The 15,948-nt window shown below is 32.6% G+C and overlaps 1 protein-coding gene across 1 annotated transcript; it reads left to right on the plus strand.

Moving 5' to 3' along the window:
* Nucleotides 1–1,132: 1,132 nt before the first annotated feature.
* On the plus strand, nt 1,133–5,166 carry LOC107867028 (zinc finger protein GAI-ASSOCIATED FACTOR 1). The gene is made up of 4 exons (XM_016713115.2): nt 1,133–1,535; nt 2,191–2,587; nt 2,889–3,115; nt 3,964–5,166. The coding sequence occupies exons 1-4, from the start codon at nt 1,442–1,444 to the stop codon at nt 4,758–4,760; spliced, it is 1,515 nt and encodes a 504-aa protein (XP_016568601.1). The 5' UTR covers nt 1,133–1,441; the 3' UTR covers nt 4,761–5,166.
* Nucleotides 5,167–15,948: the final 10,782 nt, after the last annotated feature.

The raw sequence follows: 15,948 nt of genomic DNA on the forward strand, positions 1-15,948 counted from the left end.
GTTTGTGAACACATTATCCTCCTCGGACTCCATTTAAGAGATTATACCAAATATATAGTTGTAAATATTTTCTTTAAAAAATATTATTTTTATTTATTTTTACTTATCACATTTCACTTTATTAAAGATAATTTCATCATTCGTTCGAGCAAAATTTCACCAAATTAACATTTTAAGTCTAAAATTTAAATTTTTAAAAACTATACGGAAAGCATTACTAGTGATTTTTCTTATATACTTAATAAGAAAGAGAACTTGATAAATTAAAGTTTCTATGCTACACAGAGTTACCTTACCACTATATATAAGTATGAGTGAACAAGCAGCTGAATCAGGCAGCAGTTGTCCTGCTTGCTTACAGCTATCTGTTTGTACTCAGGGATACTTTTATAATTTTATATTATTGAATAAAAAATATTATAAATTATTTAAAGGTATATTAAAATTTTGATTGACTTAAATTTCTACTAGTGCAATATAAATTAAGATATATTATTTAAATTTTTTTAAAAAAGTACTATTAATCACAAAAATTAATAAATTAAAATAATTATAAAATATATAAAAAAAAATTTAAAGTTTTCAAATTCTATCAATGTCATATATTATAAATTTAATCTGATTTTCTTAAATATTTTATTAATGTCACATAAATGAAAATAAAAAAATAATATCTAAAAATTATATAAAAATACCATAACCTCTGCTAACACGAGCTTCATTATCTACTACACCTCATACATATTAGTTTGATCATGAAATACATTTTAGAAAATAAGTATTGATAAAAATGTGTACATTTGACATTTGAAAAACGAAAGGAGTAAATATTACTCCAATATCGCTAAGAAAAATATTTTTTTTATTTTCCACTTGATATTCGATAACTATATTGGATTAATTCACATCGCATATTATAGAACTCATTTTAAAATGTTTTCAATAAAAAAATTTTTTATATCCAAAATTTAAATTTGAAACTTTTAATTAAAATAAAGTAACCTCATTATTACACCGCAGTCCATATTGGTGCTAAGAAAAATACTTAGAAGTAAAGGATAAAAATCAAACATTTGAAAATGATTAACACTTTACAAATATATTACCAAAAAAAAAAAACACTTTACATATATATCTCTATTATGACAGCTTTCAAAAATAGTTTCTTCTCTTTCACTCTCTGTGTAGTCCAAAAAGCAAACCGCCGCCATGTATGAACATTAAACCTCTTCTTCCCATTTTTCCCTTCTTCAAGAAATTTCTTTTTTCCTCTTTACGGGAACACAACAATTCCCAAAAATACTACAATTTTTTTCCTAGCTTTGGGAATCGTTAATTAATTAAATTTTCTAGTGTGAAAATTAGCACTTAGCTTTCAAATTTAGTAAGCTAAAAAAGAGCTGAAAACACATGTAAATTTCAAGTTCTGTTAGCTAAGAAAATGGCAGAAATGGAAATATCTTCATCAATGGCAGAAACAGTTGCACAAAATAATTTTCCAGTAAAGAGAAAAAGGAATCTCCCTGGAAATCCTGGTAAAGTAGCTTTACAATTTTATCAACTTCTGTTTACTTTCGATTTCTGTTACACTTGAGCTGAGCCTCTTTCAAAAAAAGAAAAAAACAGCCTCTATTTCTAGGAGGTGGTGGTAAGGTTTACGTACACACTATTCTCCTTGGACTTCACTTGTGGGATTTCACCGAGTATATGTTATTAATGTTGTTGTTGAAAATTGTTGGAATCAAAAGTTTACGATACGAACTTTTTTGTTTTCTCTCAATATTTGTTTTGCTTCTATTTTTGTATTTGGAATTATTGCACTTGAGTCGAAGGTCTTTCGTAAACAACCTCTCTACCTCCACGAGGTAGTGGTAAGGTTTCCGTACACTCTATCCTTCTCGAACCTCACTTTTGAGATTTCCTCGAGTTTTTTGTTGTTATTGAAGATCTTTCGAAAACAACCTTTCTCTACCTTACCACTAGGTAGTGGTAACGTTTACGTACACTCTATACTTCTCGGATTTTACTTGTGAGATTTCACTGAGTATGTTGTTGATGAAAATTGTGGTTATTTTTGAATTGCTACACTTGGGCGGTGAGTCTTTCGAAAACAACCTCTATACTCTTCGGACTTCACTTGTGAGATTTCACTGACTATGTTGTTGCTGTTGAAAATTGTGATTTTTGTAGATCCAGAAGCAGAAGTGATAGCACTATCACCAAAAACTCTAATGGCAACGAATCGTTTCGTATGTGAAATTTGCAACAAAGGTTTTCAAAGAGATCAAAATTTACAGCTCCATAGAAGAGGTCACAACTTACCATGGAAACTCCGTCAACGAACAAGTAACGAAGTGAAAAAACGTGTTTACGTTTGTCCAGAATTAACGTGTGTTCATCATGATCCTTGTAGAGCATTAGGTGATCTTACTGGAATTAAGAAGCATTTCAGTAGAAAACATGGTGAAAAAAAGTTCAAATGTGAACGCTGCACCAAAAAATATGCTGTTCAGTCTGATTGGAAAGCACATATGAAGACTTGTGGCAGTAGAGAATATCGTTGTGATTGTGGAACTTTGTTTTCCAGGTAAAGATTTATGTTCATTCGCTTAAATTATTGCGTATTTCAAGTGAAATAATGATTTAATGGTTCGAAGGTGAACTAATTTTCGAGTACTTCAAGTGAAATAATGATTTAATGGTTCAAATGCGAACTAATTTTCTTACTTTGATGGTAGAATTTTTCGAGTATTTCAAGTGAAATAATGATTTATAAGTGGTTTGAACGCGAACTAATTTTCTTATTTTGATTGTACAACTTCAGGAGTATCATTTAATGGTTCGAATGGGGGACTAATTTAATTATTTATTATTTTTGTATGGTGAAGGAGGGATAGCTTCATAACGCATAGAGCATTTTGTGATGCATTGGCTCAAGAAAGTGCAAGGTCTAATCAACCATTAATGGGGATTACCAATGTTGAAGGAGATCATTTGAAGGTTGTTGATGAAGGTGTTAGCAAAACGGCATCGTCTTCGTTATCTAGTCCACCACCACAACCTTTAACTCCATCAACTGGGGTTCTTTCTCCAGTCCTGTCCATTCAAAGCTCAGGTAAAAAATAGTAATACAAAAAAATAAAGCTAATTCCGCGTCCTTTTGGATCGTTTGGAAGGTGGGATGAGATAAATAAGACTAGTTCGTATTTTGAAATATTACATGGAGATTATTGCACTTGCATTATAATTTGCCATTGGTATATGGAGTGTTCAAGCACCGAGTTCATGATCTAAATTAAACCCAATACTTTCGATATGTCATAAAATTGCAACATATAGTATATATGAACCCGTAATATTTAAAATATAATGAATTTGAGCTCATAAAATTTAAATCTTGTGTGACGTGCGATTTGTCAGTATCGTAGAAGCCAAAGAGTATGTCTATGAAACGTTTATGTTTGAATGAAATCTTGTATTCTTTGAATTGTTAGTATGTGTGTGTTTTCATGTGATGTTGGTTTTTAATTTTAATTTTAGAATAATCTTTTTTGGTTTCTGATTTGTCCATTAGTGTCTTTGTTTTCTTCTGAAGCTTTAGTTCGTCTTCTTGTGTGATTTTCATTATTAATTTATTTCGTTCATTTAATGTGGTTTTGACCATGGGGGAAGAGAAGAATAATATAATAGTGCAAGTAATTTAAAAACAATAATGCTAGTACGCGCTCAAATATCGAAAAAGGATGTAAAAAGATGGATATTGAGTGTAGTAAAGAGATTTTCATGATTGTTTTTGCTTTTGAATGTGAAAGATCTCTGGTTAAAGTGGGATACATATTGGATTGGAGATTCAGAAGTTACAAAAGTTTATTCCATTTTTTGGAAAAGATAGCATCTTTTTCTTGATTGAATTGAATAAATAAAGCCTCTTTTTTTTCTCTTTTGTTCTTTTCTGGGCGACAGATTTGCCTGCAGAGAATCAAAATCATGGTGGAGTACAATTACAACAAGCACAAGGTACGAGAATGCCGGTTTCGACCACCCATGTCACTACAATTTCTACTGCTACTGCTAGTAGTACTGGTCCTAGTAGTAGCAAGGTGTTTGCTAGCGTATTTCAATTGTCGTCAGCTGATCAGCATGCACACTCGTCTTACTCGGATATTCTACGTGCTATTGAGACCGAGCGGATGACGAATGTGGAGCCAATGTCGCTCTCATTATCGTCTTCGTTTTACTTGTCCAATAATGGGCCAACTTTGTTCCAAGAACACACAGGGAATGGTCAGTGTTATGGTTCAACAACATTGCAACCAGCATTATCTGCAACTGCATTACTTCAAAAAGCTGCCCAAATGGGGTCTACAACCTCAAACAACTCGTTTCTTCGTGGCTTTGGATTGGCAATGTCATTGAGTACCTCTGCACCGGATGAGAATTCACTTGCCACGAGGACTAATGCTCTCCGACAGGTGAAACTAGAGAACAACATTGCAGATGTACCGCCCATGCTTGGGATACAACATCCTTCTAATGGTCCTTCTGGGTTGACCGACTTGATGATGGGTCCATCGATATCTCATCAGTCTATGATGTTCGGAAGCAAGCCTCCAACTCTTGATTTTCTTGGTTTAGGAAATGGTGCAATTGTTGCTCCATCGAACGGGTTCTCAGCTTTTTTAAGATCAATGGAAGGTGGATTTGGTGTTGTGCCAGAGCCTTGGGATGATCCTTCTGATAGAAAACCTGCTATGCTCTAGCTGGATGCATGCATATCAAGGCCGTTAACGCATATTCTAAAGCGAGCATCACCATCGGCATTTCACATCTTGGCATAGTGGAACGTATAGCCCGCCTTGGCAATAAGCTCTATTCACATCCCTCTCAAAGTTTTTGAGTTGTAGTTAGTTTTTTGTCTGATATTATACATATCCAATAGTTGATAGGCATAGACAAGTTATGCTCATAATATTTTGATATTGCACCCTTTTGGTCTCAACTAAACTTTATTTGGATTCAATCAGGTCATGCAGTGGATTAGGAGAATATGGTAGATGGATCTAGTAAGTAGCTAGCAGCTATTAGCTAGGTTTTATATTGTTTTGTAGTAATTATTATGTGAGAGAAAGACTTTAAAAGTCCATAATGTGGGATATTTCTACCGTACTTTCTTTGTCCATTCTTTTTGTCCTTTGAACATCATATTTTAGTTCCTACAAGTAGTAAGCAAAGTTAGTGTGATTTGATGATGTTGTGAACACTCATTCAAGGACAAAGTTGGATTCGAATTATCTTTAGGTCCTTGTTCTTTTGTGACAATTCGTAGGGCAAGTTTTCTCTGAGAAAATTATTTTTCTGGTAATTACTACTTTCTGTCTCGATTTATGTAGCTTTAGCTGACTTGATACAAACGCTAATTTAAAAAAAAAAACAAAGGGTCTCGATTTATGTAGCTTTAGTTGACTTGATACAACCGTTAATTAAAAAAAAAAACAAAGGGAACTCCTGAAATTGGTGGTCTAAAATAAATTTAAACATTAGTGTAACTATTAATTATTTCATTTAGGATAAAAAGAAAATTTTAGAATTAACTAGAAATCTCACAAGTGAGATGTGAGAAAAGGTAGCGTATGTAGATCTTAATTCTTACCTATATCTCATAGGTAGAGAATGTTTTGGATAGATCCTCGCTAATGCCAAAACAATTCAAAAAAAGAAGTAATAAAAGTGAAAGTGCGTACAAAGCATAATACTACAACAATCCAAGTACAAGAAATAACAAAAAATAATAGGACAAAAATTTATCAAAACAATATACTACGACTCATAACATCACTAATATATAAATTATTATAGAACAGAATTTGCATACCATTTCATACATGATCGAAGATGAAACTATTAAACTCCCCCTAATTTAATCGCTACGTAAACTTACTCGCGTATTACTAATACCGACATAATTTTAAGGAGCATGGAACCGACCCCTACTTAGCACATGTCTTCTTCCAACAAGGTACATCCACAATAGCTGTTTGAGACAGCTAAGGTGGGCAAGTAGACATTGGAGAATCAGAAAATGGGAGTGGGGAATATGCAACAAACATTGCCATTTATAGTGAAAGTACCATAACATAACACTACTAATTAACAGTAGGGGCTGCCCTAGTCAAATCTTTTAAATATAATTTAAAGCCTTTTACACTACTGTAGTCGACTGTTGGGCCATGTTGGAAATTACAAAAAAAAAAAAAAAAAAAAAGTTTAGTACATTAAAGCCAGCTACGGACTCATAATTTAAGGATTGTGAGTATATTAATAGGGGTGGGCACGGTACGGTATGGTACGGTAACTTTGATTTTCGGTATCTAAAAGAACAATACCATTACCATACCAAATTAGTTCGGTATGGTTCGGTATTTTTAAATTCGGTTTCGATATTTTAAGGTATGGTAATTCGGTAACCATACTTTATTTGATTTCTAATTACATATATTTATATAAAAAAATTATAACTTTAAATTTTAAAAACATCTCAATTATGTTAGGCTAACAACTATCTTTGTTAATCAATTACACAAAAATAACATTTCGATCACAATTGAATAGTCCGAGATGCAAATTATGAACAACAGTATCTAAACTTAAGCATAGTACTCCTAAATAATAAGCTTCCCAAAAATTTATTTATGAATAGAAGCTACTTTTGTGTTTAATTGGCTAATAGATGATATATAAATATATTTAATAATCTTAAATATAATATATATATATATATATAGGTTTTATATGTTATTAAAAAATTTCAGTGCAGTGTACGGTATTTCGGTATTTATTGGATAAATATCAAATACCGTATCAAATACCAAAATAATTTAAAATTCCTACCAAATACCATAACATCCATACCACAGTATAAAAAATTTCGGTCTGGTATTCGGTATATACCATACCATGCCCACCCCTAGGTATATAGGAGGTTCAAACACACGTATTAACATTCAAAATCTTAAGATTCTCCTGGAAATCAAAAAATCCAACTTTCTTCTTAATTTCATGAGTGCTTTTTTTCCATCTTATTCCCTTTTTTATACATTTCTTATAATATAATTATACCGATTCCGCATCGGATTTAATGAATTTCGGAGCACCTCATTTTTTAATCTAGGTCCGTCCCTATCTAAAGTTCCCGTCATACACAGTGTTTGTAGAGGCGGACCCACGTTGCACCTTGAGGGTGCACGTGCACCTGGTAACTTCATAAAAAATTATATAGAGATAGATAGATAGATAGATAGATATAGGTATAAGAATGCAACTATTTAATCGGGATCACAGTTCCGACCATTCCTTTGAAGGCTGAAAGGTGAAGAAGTGTTTAGCCACACTCTCTGCGGAACAGTCTTATCAAAGCACTCTCTTTAACCAATCAAGCAAGACAGGTGGAATGAAAGAAAGAAAAAGTAGCTCCGCAACTCGCCCAGAAGAAGATAGACCCACCACTATAGATTTGTCAATCCCTGGGCTTGGCCAAAGACATACCCGGCATAGTAAGACTAAGATGAATCATCTCAGTCCCTCAACGGGCCTAGTGTCACGCCCCAAAATCCCATCGGGCCGGACTGGCACCCGAAGCCGAGAAGGCCCGGGAGAACCCGTTCAAATACCTGTACTTTCACTTACATGTCACCAAAAATTGGACAGCACTTCGTTGCATATAGAAGGATCTAATTACCTGTATCAGCACAACACGCACAAATATATATATATATATATATATTTGGCCGTCGGGGCCACGACATATACAAATATAACATTACTATATAAACTTCCATGACTTTACCCTTCCTTATGTCTACAAAGCCTCTAGGATATACATGACATAACTAGGGTCGGGACAAACCCCCGCCCACACATGACTCCTGTACAATAACAAAATATAAGGAAACAAGTGAATAAGTCGTAATAAGAGTGGACCACACTTACTAGAACTTGTGACAACCTGTACATTGTATTTATTCAATCACTTTACCTTCGTTCTTATCGTCTTTGTAAACATTACTGTACTGTACTGTGACCATTAGGATGCCTCCAGTACATATCAACTGGGATTGACCCATGCTAGGCTTATGCCCCTGGGATACCACCCATAAACACATAAATAGGGATCGACCCATGCTAGGCTTATGCCCCTGGGATACCACCCGATAAGAGAGAACTCCCATCACTTAGTTCAATTAATCTTTGAGATTGTTATTTCGGTCGCCTCCACATTTTTAATACTTTGAAACAATGATACATCAATAGGAACCAAGTAATAGACCTTCTATACAATAACGATGTAATAAAGACTCATTGGTACATCAACAATGTGTTTCAGAATCATCAATATCACAACAATGAAATAAGAGCCTTTTGGTATATCAATGAAACATTTTGACACTTTATAGAATGGAAACAACTTCGTTGGTAACGTAGAACAATACATGTTTTTGGACAACCTCGGAATCTTACTTGATGGAACATTGGTGTTTTCATGCCAAAGAACATTGTTAGAGTATGCTTTACATACCTCGTTGTAGATTCAGATACCAATTCAACACAACTTCTCGCCTTTACAAATCACTTATCTACAATGAAATGTTTGGCATCTAGTATTAGCAACCCAACACCACAATTCTCTTCCATAATTCCATACTACCAATATTTGCAAAACATTCCAAAAACCAACTTGAACAATAGGTTTATGTGTGTATATATATATAATCATCATTTCAATACCACATCATCAATACCACATCATCACCCCAAATTCCTTCACAATTTAACATAATCCAACCATGCACAAGAATAATCCAACATCATTTCCAATCATCTTTCAACAACAATCAAATAACATACTTCTTATGCTCACATGCATATATATATACATATCCATATAAATAACACCAACATAATTTACATCCTTACCAAAAAATGGCCCTTTTGATTTCGAAGTCCTGTTGGCACAAATAAGGGGTGCTTCTCGAAGCCCTTGAGACGGTGAACACAACTACGGAATCAATTTGGATTTTCTACGGTTGAATCACAAGATAATTGGAGTTGAAATTTGGCTAGGGTTTCTTAGTTTTCAATAATGGATGATAAAATAATGGATATGAGGCTAATTCTATGTATATAATGACCAATTTTCGTTCAAGAGGTGATGGAAAATGACCATATTGCCCTTAAAAATTTAAGTAAATCCGAATCTGTCCATGGTGGACTGTTTTGATAGGCTAAAGTAAATCGGCCATAACTCTTTGCTCCGATATCGAATTTGGGTGAAATTGGTATCGTTAGAAAGATAATTCAAAGTTATTTCATTTCATATAAATTAATCCACCCAGTTCGTCCTGTACAAGTAGTTATGATCGTTTGAAGTTGACCCTAAAAATCTGTTTTGAGAGGCTGAAGTAAAACGAGTATAACTCCTTACTCAGATGTTGGATTTGGATGAAACCAATTTCATTGGAAAGAAGACTCAAAGATCTTTCTTTTGATATGTGGTAGCTCTCCCAGTTCATTATATTGAGGGAGTTATGATCGTTCAAAGTTGACCCAAAAAACTGGCAGGCCTCAGTAGTTTTCCTGCACACTTTACTGTTCACATCCCGGCCACCGTTTTAAAGTTTCGAACGAGCTCGCTTATATCCGAAACTTATCCGTTTTTGGAAATCTTTATATCGTTGGAAAGCTTATTCAATAAACTTCGTATGGAACCATCGACGGGAAAATTCCGGTATAAATAAAGTCGATTCCTATACACCTATAATCAAACTATACACTTGAAACCATCTCAAAATAATCAATACTCATACTTAAACTCATATATACCTAACTTAGGATCAAAACATATACTCCAACACATATAACAATGGCTAATGCACGTAGTTAAGTACGGGGTGTTACACCTAGTCCCTAAATCCCTAAACTAAATAGGACGCTTATAATCGCGATCATGCCGCATCAGCTCTTTTAGTCACTACTACCTGTGCCGCACCTACAGTGGCAGAGAATTTGATAAGACTCTCGGATAAGAAAGATTAATCCTGAATAAGCTTCAGCTGATTCTCAAACTAAATCTTTTTAAAAGCGAGGAGCTATCTATAGGAAGATAATTGCCAGGTCAGTCTAAATGGAAGTAGACCAACATAGGCAGAAATATGAAAGTAGGGGCTGATAAGCGCCCAGACCCAGAATTCAGTGAAAATGGAGTTCTTGGTACCGGTCAATACCCTAATATAATGTTAATATATTAAACAGTGCACCCCCAATAATAAAATTCGTTTGGGTGCACTGGTTCGATACTCAAAGTTGAGCACCATTTGGAACCCAACATTGCAAGTTCGATTCATGGCGGAGGCCAGAGAGTTATGTTTTTTTAGCCCTTTAATTGTTCCACCTCATCTGACCCCACCTTAATTTAAAATAAATGTTAACACATAATTCCTCAATTCCTAAGCTGTCAAGCCCAAACGGTATTGGTGTATTCCCCTCTAAATCCCTAAAATATTTTTTCCAAACCCAAAAGTCCCTTCAAACAAATTTTTCTTTCTTCCAAGTTTCATCCCTACATTACCCTTATTCTTCGTAATTTTGTGGCTATTGACGATAACATATCGTAAATTCTTTACTATTAATTACTTTTTTCCTTATGAATCGTCTATTTTGTTTCTGTATCACTGGATAAAATTTAGATGCTCATGGATATTAACATGCCTTTTAGTCGAAATGATAATAGATAAAATAAGGTACAATATTTTTTTTTATTTCTCAATTTAAAGTATTAATATTTTTTCAAAATTCTAATTGCAACCTATGGAAGGTGGGGTGTGATTCCCCTATTAGTAATGTTATGTTTACTTATATTTTTGATGAAAATTTTATTTTGTACGAATTTGTTGTTGATTCTTGTAAATTGAAATTGATAGTTATTATTCTCCTCAACCAAGTTTTAGTTTTAAAGACAATTCTCCCCGTCTTATAAAGAATTTGATGTGACTTCACTTAAATCCGATCCTCAAGAAAGAAAATCAATTCATGAATATGACTCTATGATACGAGATTAAGTGAGAAAATACTATATTCAATAAGGGCCTTGTCAACCGGATCTAGATTTTAAGTGATTGTTTAGTTTGTTACATTGAGAAAGAAGGATATATTTGTAAAAATATAAGCAATCATTGAGAAAGAACGATGCAATCATTGACCCTTTTTAGAATATGAAAATGCGTCGATGTTTAATATGAAATGATGATCTACTTTTGTTATATTAGCACTAAATTAATGATATTTGATCATTTTGAAATTTATACTTTGCTAATAATTTTTTGTAATTTTTAAAGTTAAAAGAATTGTATGTCAAATTAGGTAGTTGATAATTGACATGACCTAATTAAAGATAATGATGCACTCACTATTTTCAAATCTTGGGTTCGCCTCTTAGTGTTTGAGAAAGGATCAACCACAAAGATTTATCGTACTTTGTGTTATCATGCATTTCTACATTAGGTTGTTTCCATGGCTTACGTTAGTAACCCCTGATCACATATTATAAGAGAAATAAGCAGACTCATAATTTATTTCAGGTTTGGTGAAATGTTATTTGGGAAAAAAAATGTCTCTGAAGTTTAAAAATAATATTTGAAAATTGAAATTGTTTCTTCATTTACATTTTACTTGAAGTTGTAGTTTTCCGAGTGGGTAAAAAATTTCTCTTGAAAAAACTTATTAAAAAACCATCCTAATGTGCAATTAAAGTATTTATTTTTTAAATACTTTTTGAAAAAGTACTCATGTCCTAACAGATCCTATAATTACAAAAATATGTTCTATTGATACACTGAGAAACAAAATTTTAAGGACAATTATGCCCATCTCTATTTTAAGTTGGATTGCCAGATGAGCATAACATTGAATGATGCACTCTTTTGACTGTACAAACCTGCACTGACATTGATTGTTCAGTAATATTGATGAAAAAAATAAAAAACATATTAGGAAGCATTGACATTCCAGCTAATACACAGTTTCAAAAGTTTTGCATAATTAGGGGTGATTTGATAGAGTGTATAAAAATAATATAAAATATAATATATTAATAATGCTTGTATTAATAAAACTAATTTTAGTTATACTTGTATTAGTAATACTAATTTTAGTTATGTATGTATTATTTTTTATATATTGTTTGGTTTGATGTATAAAAAATAATACTATCTTACATAATTTTTGTAAAAAAAATATTTGTTTACAAAAATATCCTTCTTTGATTTTGTACATTTTTTTACAACAAATTTTTTTTGTCATCTCAAACATAATTAGTATTGTTGAACTAGTATATAGAGGTTTAGGATTAATTGCAAGACCTTCGTCTTTGCGCAGAAATGTTATGCTGACGGATTAACATAGTCGAAAAAAATAAAATACAAGACGTAAAATTAAGAAATAGTCTCAATTTTTTTTAATCATTTTAAAGGTCCTTGAAGCAAAGCAAAAATATGGTATAGTTATTTAAATCAACTATTCATTGTTGTAAATTAAGATGGTGAAAAAAGAAATTGTGAAATGTTTTGAAAAAATTCACTATTGCAAATTAAAATGACGGAAAAAGGAATGGTGAAATATTTTTAGAGGAAAATTAAGGGGTATTAAGGTCATTTATTAGGTTAATGTATGCGTTTAAAGTTTTTATTACTAATACATAGGAAATGGAGTGTATTACTAATACATACTTTAATACACAATAGGGTGTATAACTAATGCATTAGTTATACACAGACAAAAAAATGTACCAAACAAGGTACTAATAATACACATTAACTAATATATGCATTATATTTTACAATACACTCTACCAAACGACCCCTTATACATTTATATCAAATTATTATACGCACAACTAAATACAATCACAACTTACCTATTGTTATCTAACAAATGTGATTTTGGAAGAACAAGATGTACGGAGATCTGATTTCTATCTTTCAAAGATAGAGAAGTTTTTCTGGTATTATTTTTCGGGTATAAAATTTGTATTTGATCCATAAGAACTTCAACACAAGTTCAACCAACTTATGAGCTCTCAAAATGAAGTTTCAAGAATTTCAAACACAAATTCAAACAATATGAAATTCAAACTATTTTCAGGAAAAACCAGTAAAACCAATTTTAAGATAAGAGATGAAACAAAAAGAATTAAGTCCACCGAATTCACTATGTGTTCTTAAAGAATTTATTCCCCTCAAGTACCCAAAGTTATAGAATATATATCCTCTCAGGATAAAATGATTCACTTCATCAAATAGCGGTACCTCAAATTTGATGAACAACGAACTGATCACTCAACAGTTTGTTATTCACACTAGAATTTTTTCAAAAGAAAATATTTTTTACTTCAAATTTCCGTGCCCTCAAAAAAAAAAACTGCGGACCCCACCTATTCGAGCATCAACAATGACACAAGACTTATTTTGTTCTTGACTCACTATCCACGTAAAGGAATGCTTCTCAAATATAAACATAAGAAAGTTTCTTTTTCCCACCAATGTGAGAGAATGTTTTCTTCGTTAAAATAAAAACACTTAAAATAAAAACACACTTCACTTTTTTCTCCATTTTTTGTTTATATTTCTACTTGGAACTAAGGGTGTCAAACGGGCCAATTTTAACCAGCCCGAACCGGCCCACTAAAGGAAACCGAACCGGTTTGACCCGGCCCGATAAGCCCAAGGGCTTTAAGGGCCCGGGTCCCGATCCGATTGAATTTTAAATTTGGGCCCAGTTAACCCGGACTGGACTCAACCCGGTTAGGCCCGGCGGTTAACCGGCTCGACCTGGCCCGGATAAGCCCATTTCTTTTTATTTTTTTAAAAAGATTTTGGAAAATTGGGCCAAACTAGCCGTTGGCCCAACGGCTAGTTTGGGCCCAAATTTATAAAAAAAAAAAAGTTTTTTTATTTAAAATTATTTTTTAATCCCAAAAAATTTCTATAAATACCCCACACTTTCAAATTATTTTCCACACAATTTTTCATCTTCTCAAGTCTCAAATCTCATTCTCTCTCAAATCTCATTTCTCAATTCTCAAATATTCTATATATTTAATTTCTAAAGTGCTCACTTTAATTTTTTTAATTTTGCGATTACTAAGTATGATTGGAAGTTTCTAAAGTAGCAACCTTCGGATACTTTTAAAATTTGGTATTGTCATTCCATCTCTTACTTTTAATTTATAATTAGTTTATTAATTGTTGAATATTTATTTTTATTACTTTTTTTGTATTTTGAATATTTTTTAGTTTGATTTATACTATGGATAAATTAAGAAACCTCGGTAAAAGTGTCAAATTTTTTTATCCCGGAAGTGGTAATGGTAGCAAAAAGTGAATTACCAGCGGTAGAGGTACTTCAAGTACTAGATATACCCATGTGTCTTCGCCTCCGGTACCACTTAGTCAACCTTTTGAGGAAGAAATAGGTGTAGGTGCTCACGATATGGATTATTTAGAAGTTCAGGAAAATTACGGTATAGAAGAAGAAAATGAAGTAGATGCGGTTGATTTAGATGAAGATGATGAAAATATTGGTGAGACACCCGAAGTAGGAAATGCTAACGTTAGATCCGAATCGGCTAATCTCTCTCCCCGTCCTCCCCGTGCCCCAAGAGCTCGTAAACAAACTAGTGTTGCATGGAAATTTTTTGAATGTGTATCAGATACTGAGGTGCAATGCAATATTTGTCAAAAAATATATAAGCATAAAAGAGGAGGTAAGCAAGGAGGTACGGGTACGTTAATGAGACATTTAGCTGAAGACCACGAAAGAGAGTTAAAAATTGCACAAGGTGGTGAAGCTGTTGGTGGGCCCACACAAACTAGAATGGACCCAACAATCGGTCACGTAACGAAGAAGTATAATAAATTGAGGGACCAGAAAGAAATAGCAAAAATGGTAGCTGTAGGTTGTTTGCCTTTTAGTTTTCCCTCTTCTGATGCTTTTATTCATTATATTCAAGCAATTTATAATCCTATGTTTAATGGTATTCCTAGAAGTACTTGTCGGTCTGATATTTTTAGACTTCATTCACAATATTATTTTTATTTATCTACATTGTTAAAAAATATTCAATGTAGAATATCCCTAACTTCTGATCCTAGTCGTGCTGTAAATAAAAATGATTATTTAACCGTTACTTGTCACTGGATGGATAGTAATTTTGTGATGCAAAAACGTATTCTTGTTTTTTTATATGATAAAGATCGTAAACATACTGGACAATTTATTGCTGACTCGATACATAAAGTTGCAGCATTTTATGGTATCGAAAATAAAATCTTATGTATCGCTTTTGATAACGCTTCTAACAACAAGACTGCTATAACAAAGTTGAAATCTAAGCTATCACCGCCGTTACCTGAAATTTTTCATTTTAAGTGTACATGTCATATATATAATTTAATTGTAAAAGATGGTCTTGAGTTTTTTGAGATTTATATTGAAAAAATTCGTCTTGTTGTTGGTTTTATACAAGGAAGTAGTCGTAGTTCGAGAATTAAAGAATTTAAAGTTAAATGTCAAGAAAATGGACTTGCATCGATATTGATGCCTGAGGAAATTAATATTAGATGGAATTCTATGTTTGATTTTTTTAAAAACTTGTTATAAATATAGAGTTCCTATTGCATTAGCTTTTAACCAACATTGTGGTTCATTTGTTGATTCTGCCGATTGCATGCTACTTGATTGTGATTGGGTTGTAATTAATGATCTTGTTAAGTTTTTAAAAAAAAATTATGTAGCTATGGTTGAATTTTTCGGTGCTTATTATCCTACTGTTTGTAATATTTTGGGATATAGAACCGATATTTCTTGTTTGCTCAAAGAATATAAAAATAAAGAAGGTTA

The sequence above is a fragment of the Capsicum annuum genome, chromosome 4 (assembly GCF_002878395.1).
Source record: "Capsicum annuum cultivar UCD-10X-F1 chromosome 4, UCD10Xv1.1, whole genome shotgun sequence".
Classification (NCBI taxonomy): domain Eukaryota; kingdom Viridiplantae; phylum Streptophyta; class Magnoliopsida; order Solanales; family Solanaceae; genus Capsicum; species Capsicum annuum.

Bases quoted from the DNA above. Each gene is read 5' to 3' on its own strand.
- LOC107867028 (XM_016713115.2), top strand. From the start codon at position 1,442: ATGGCAGAAATGGAAATATCTTCATCAATGGCAGAAACAGTTGCACAA. The intron at 1,536-2,190 runs GTAAAGTAGCTT...TGATTTTTGTAG, and splicing joins GAATCTCCCTGGAAATCCTG to ATCCAGAAGCAGAAGTGATA. The intron at 2,588-2,888 runs GTAAAGATTTAT...TGTATGGTGAAG, and splicing joins TGTGGAACTTTGTTTTCCAG to GAGGGATAGCTTCATAACGC.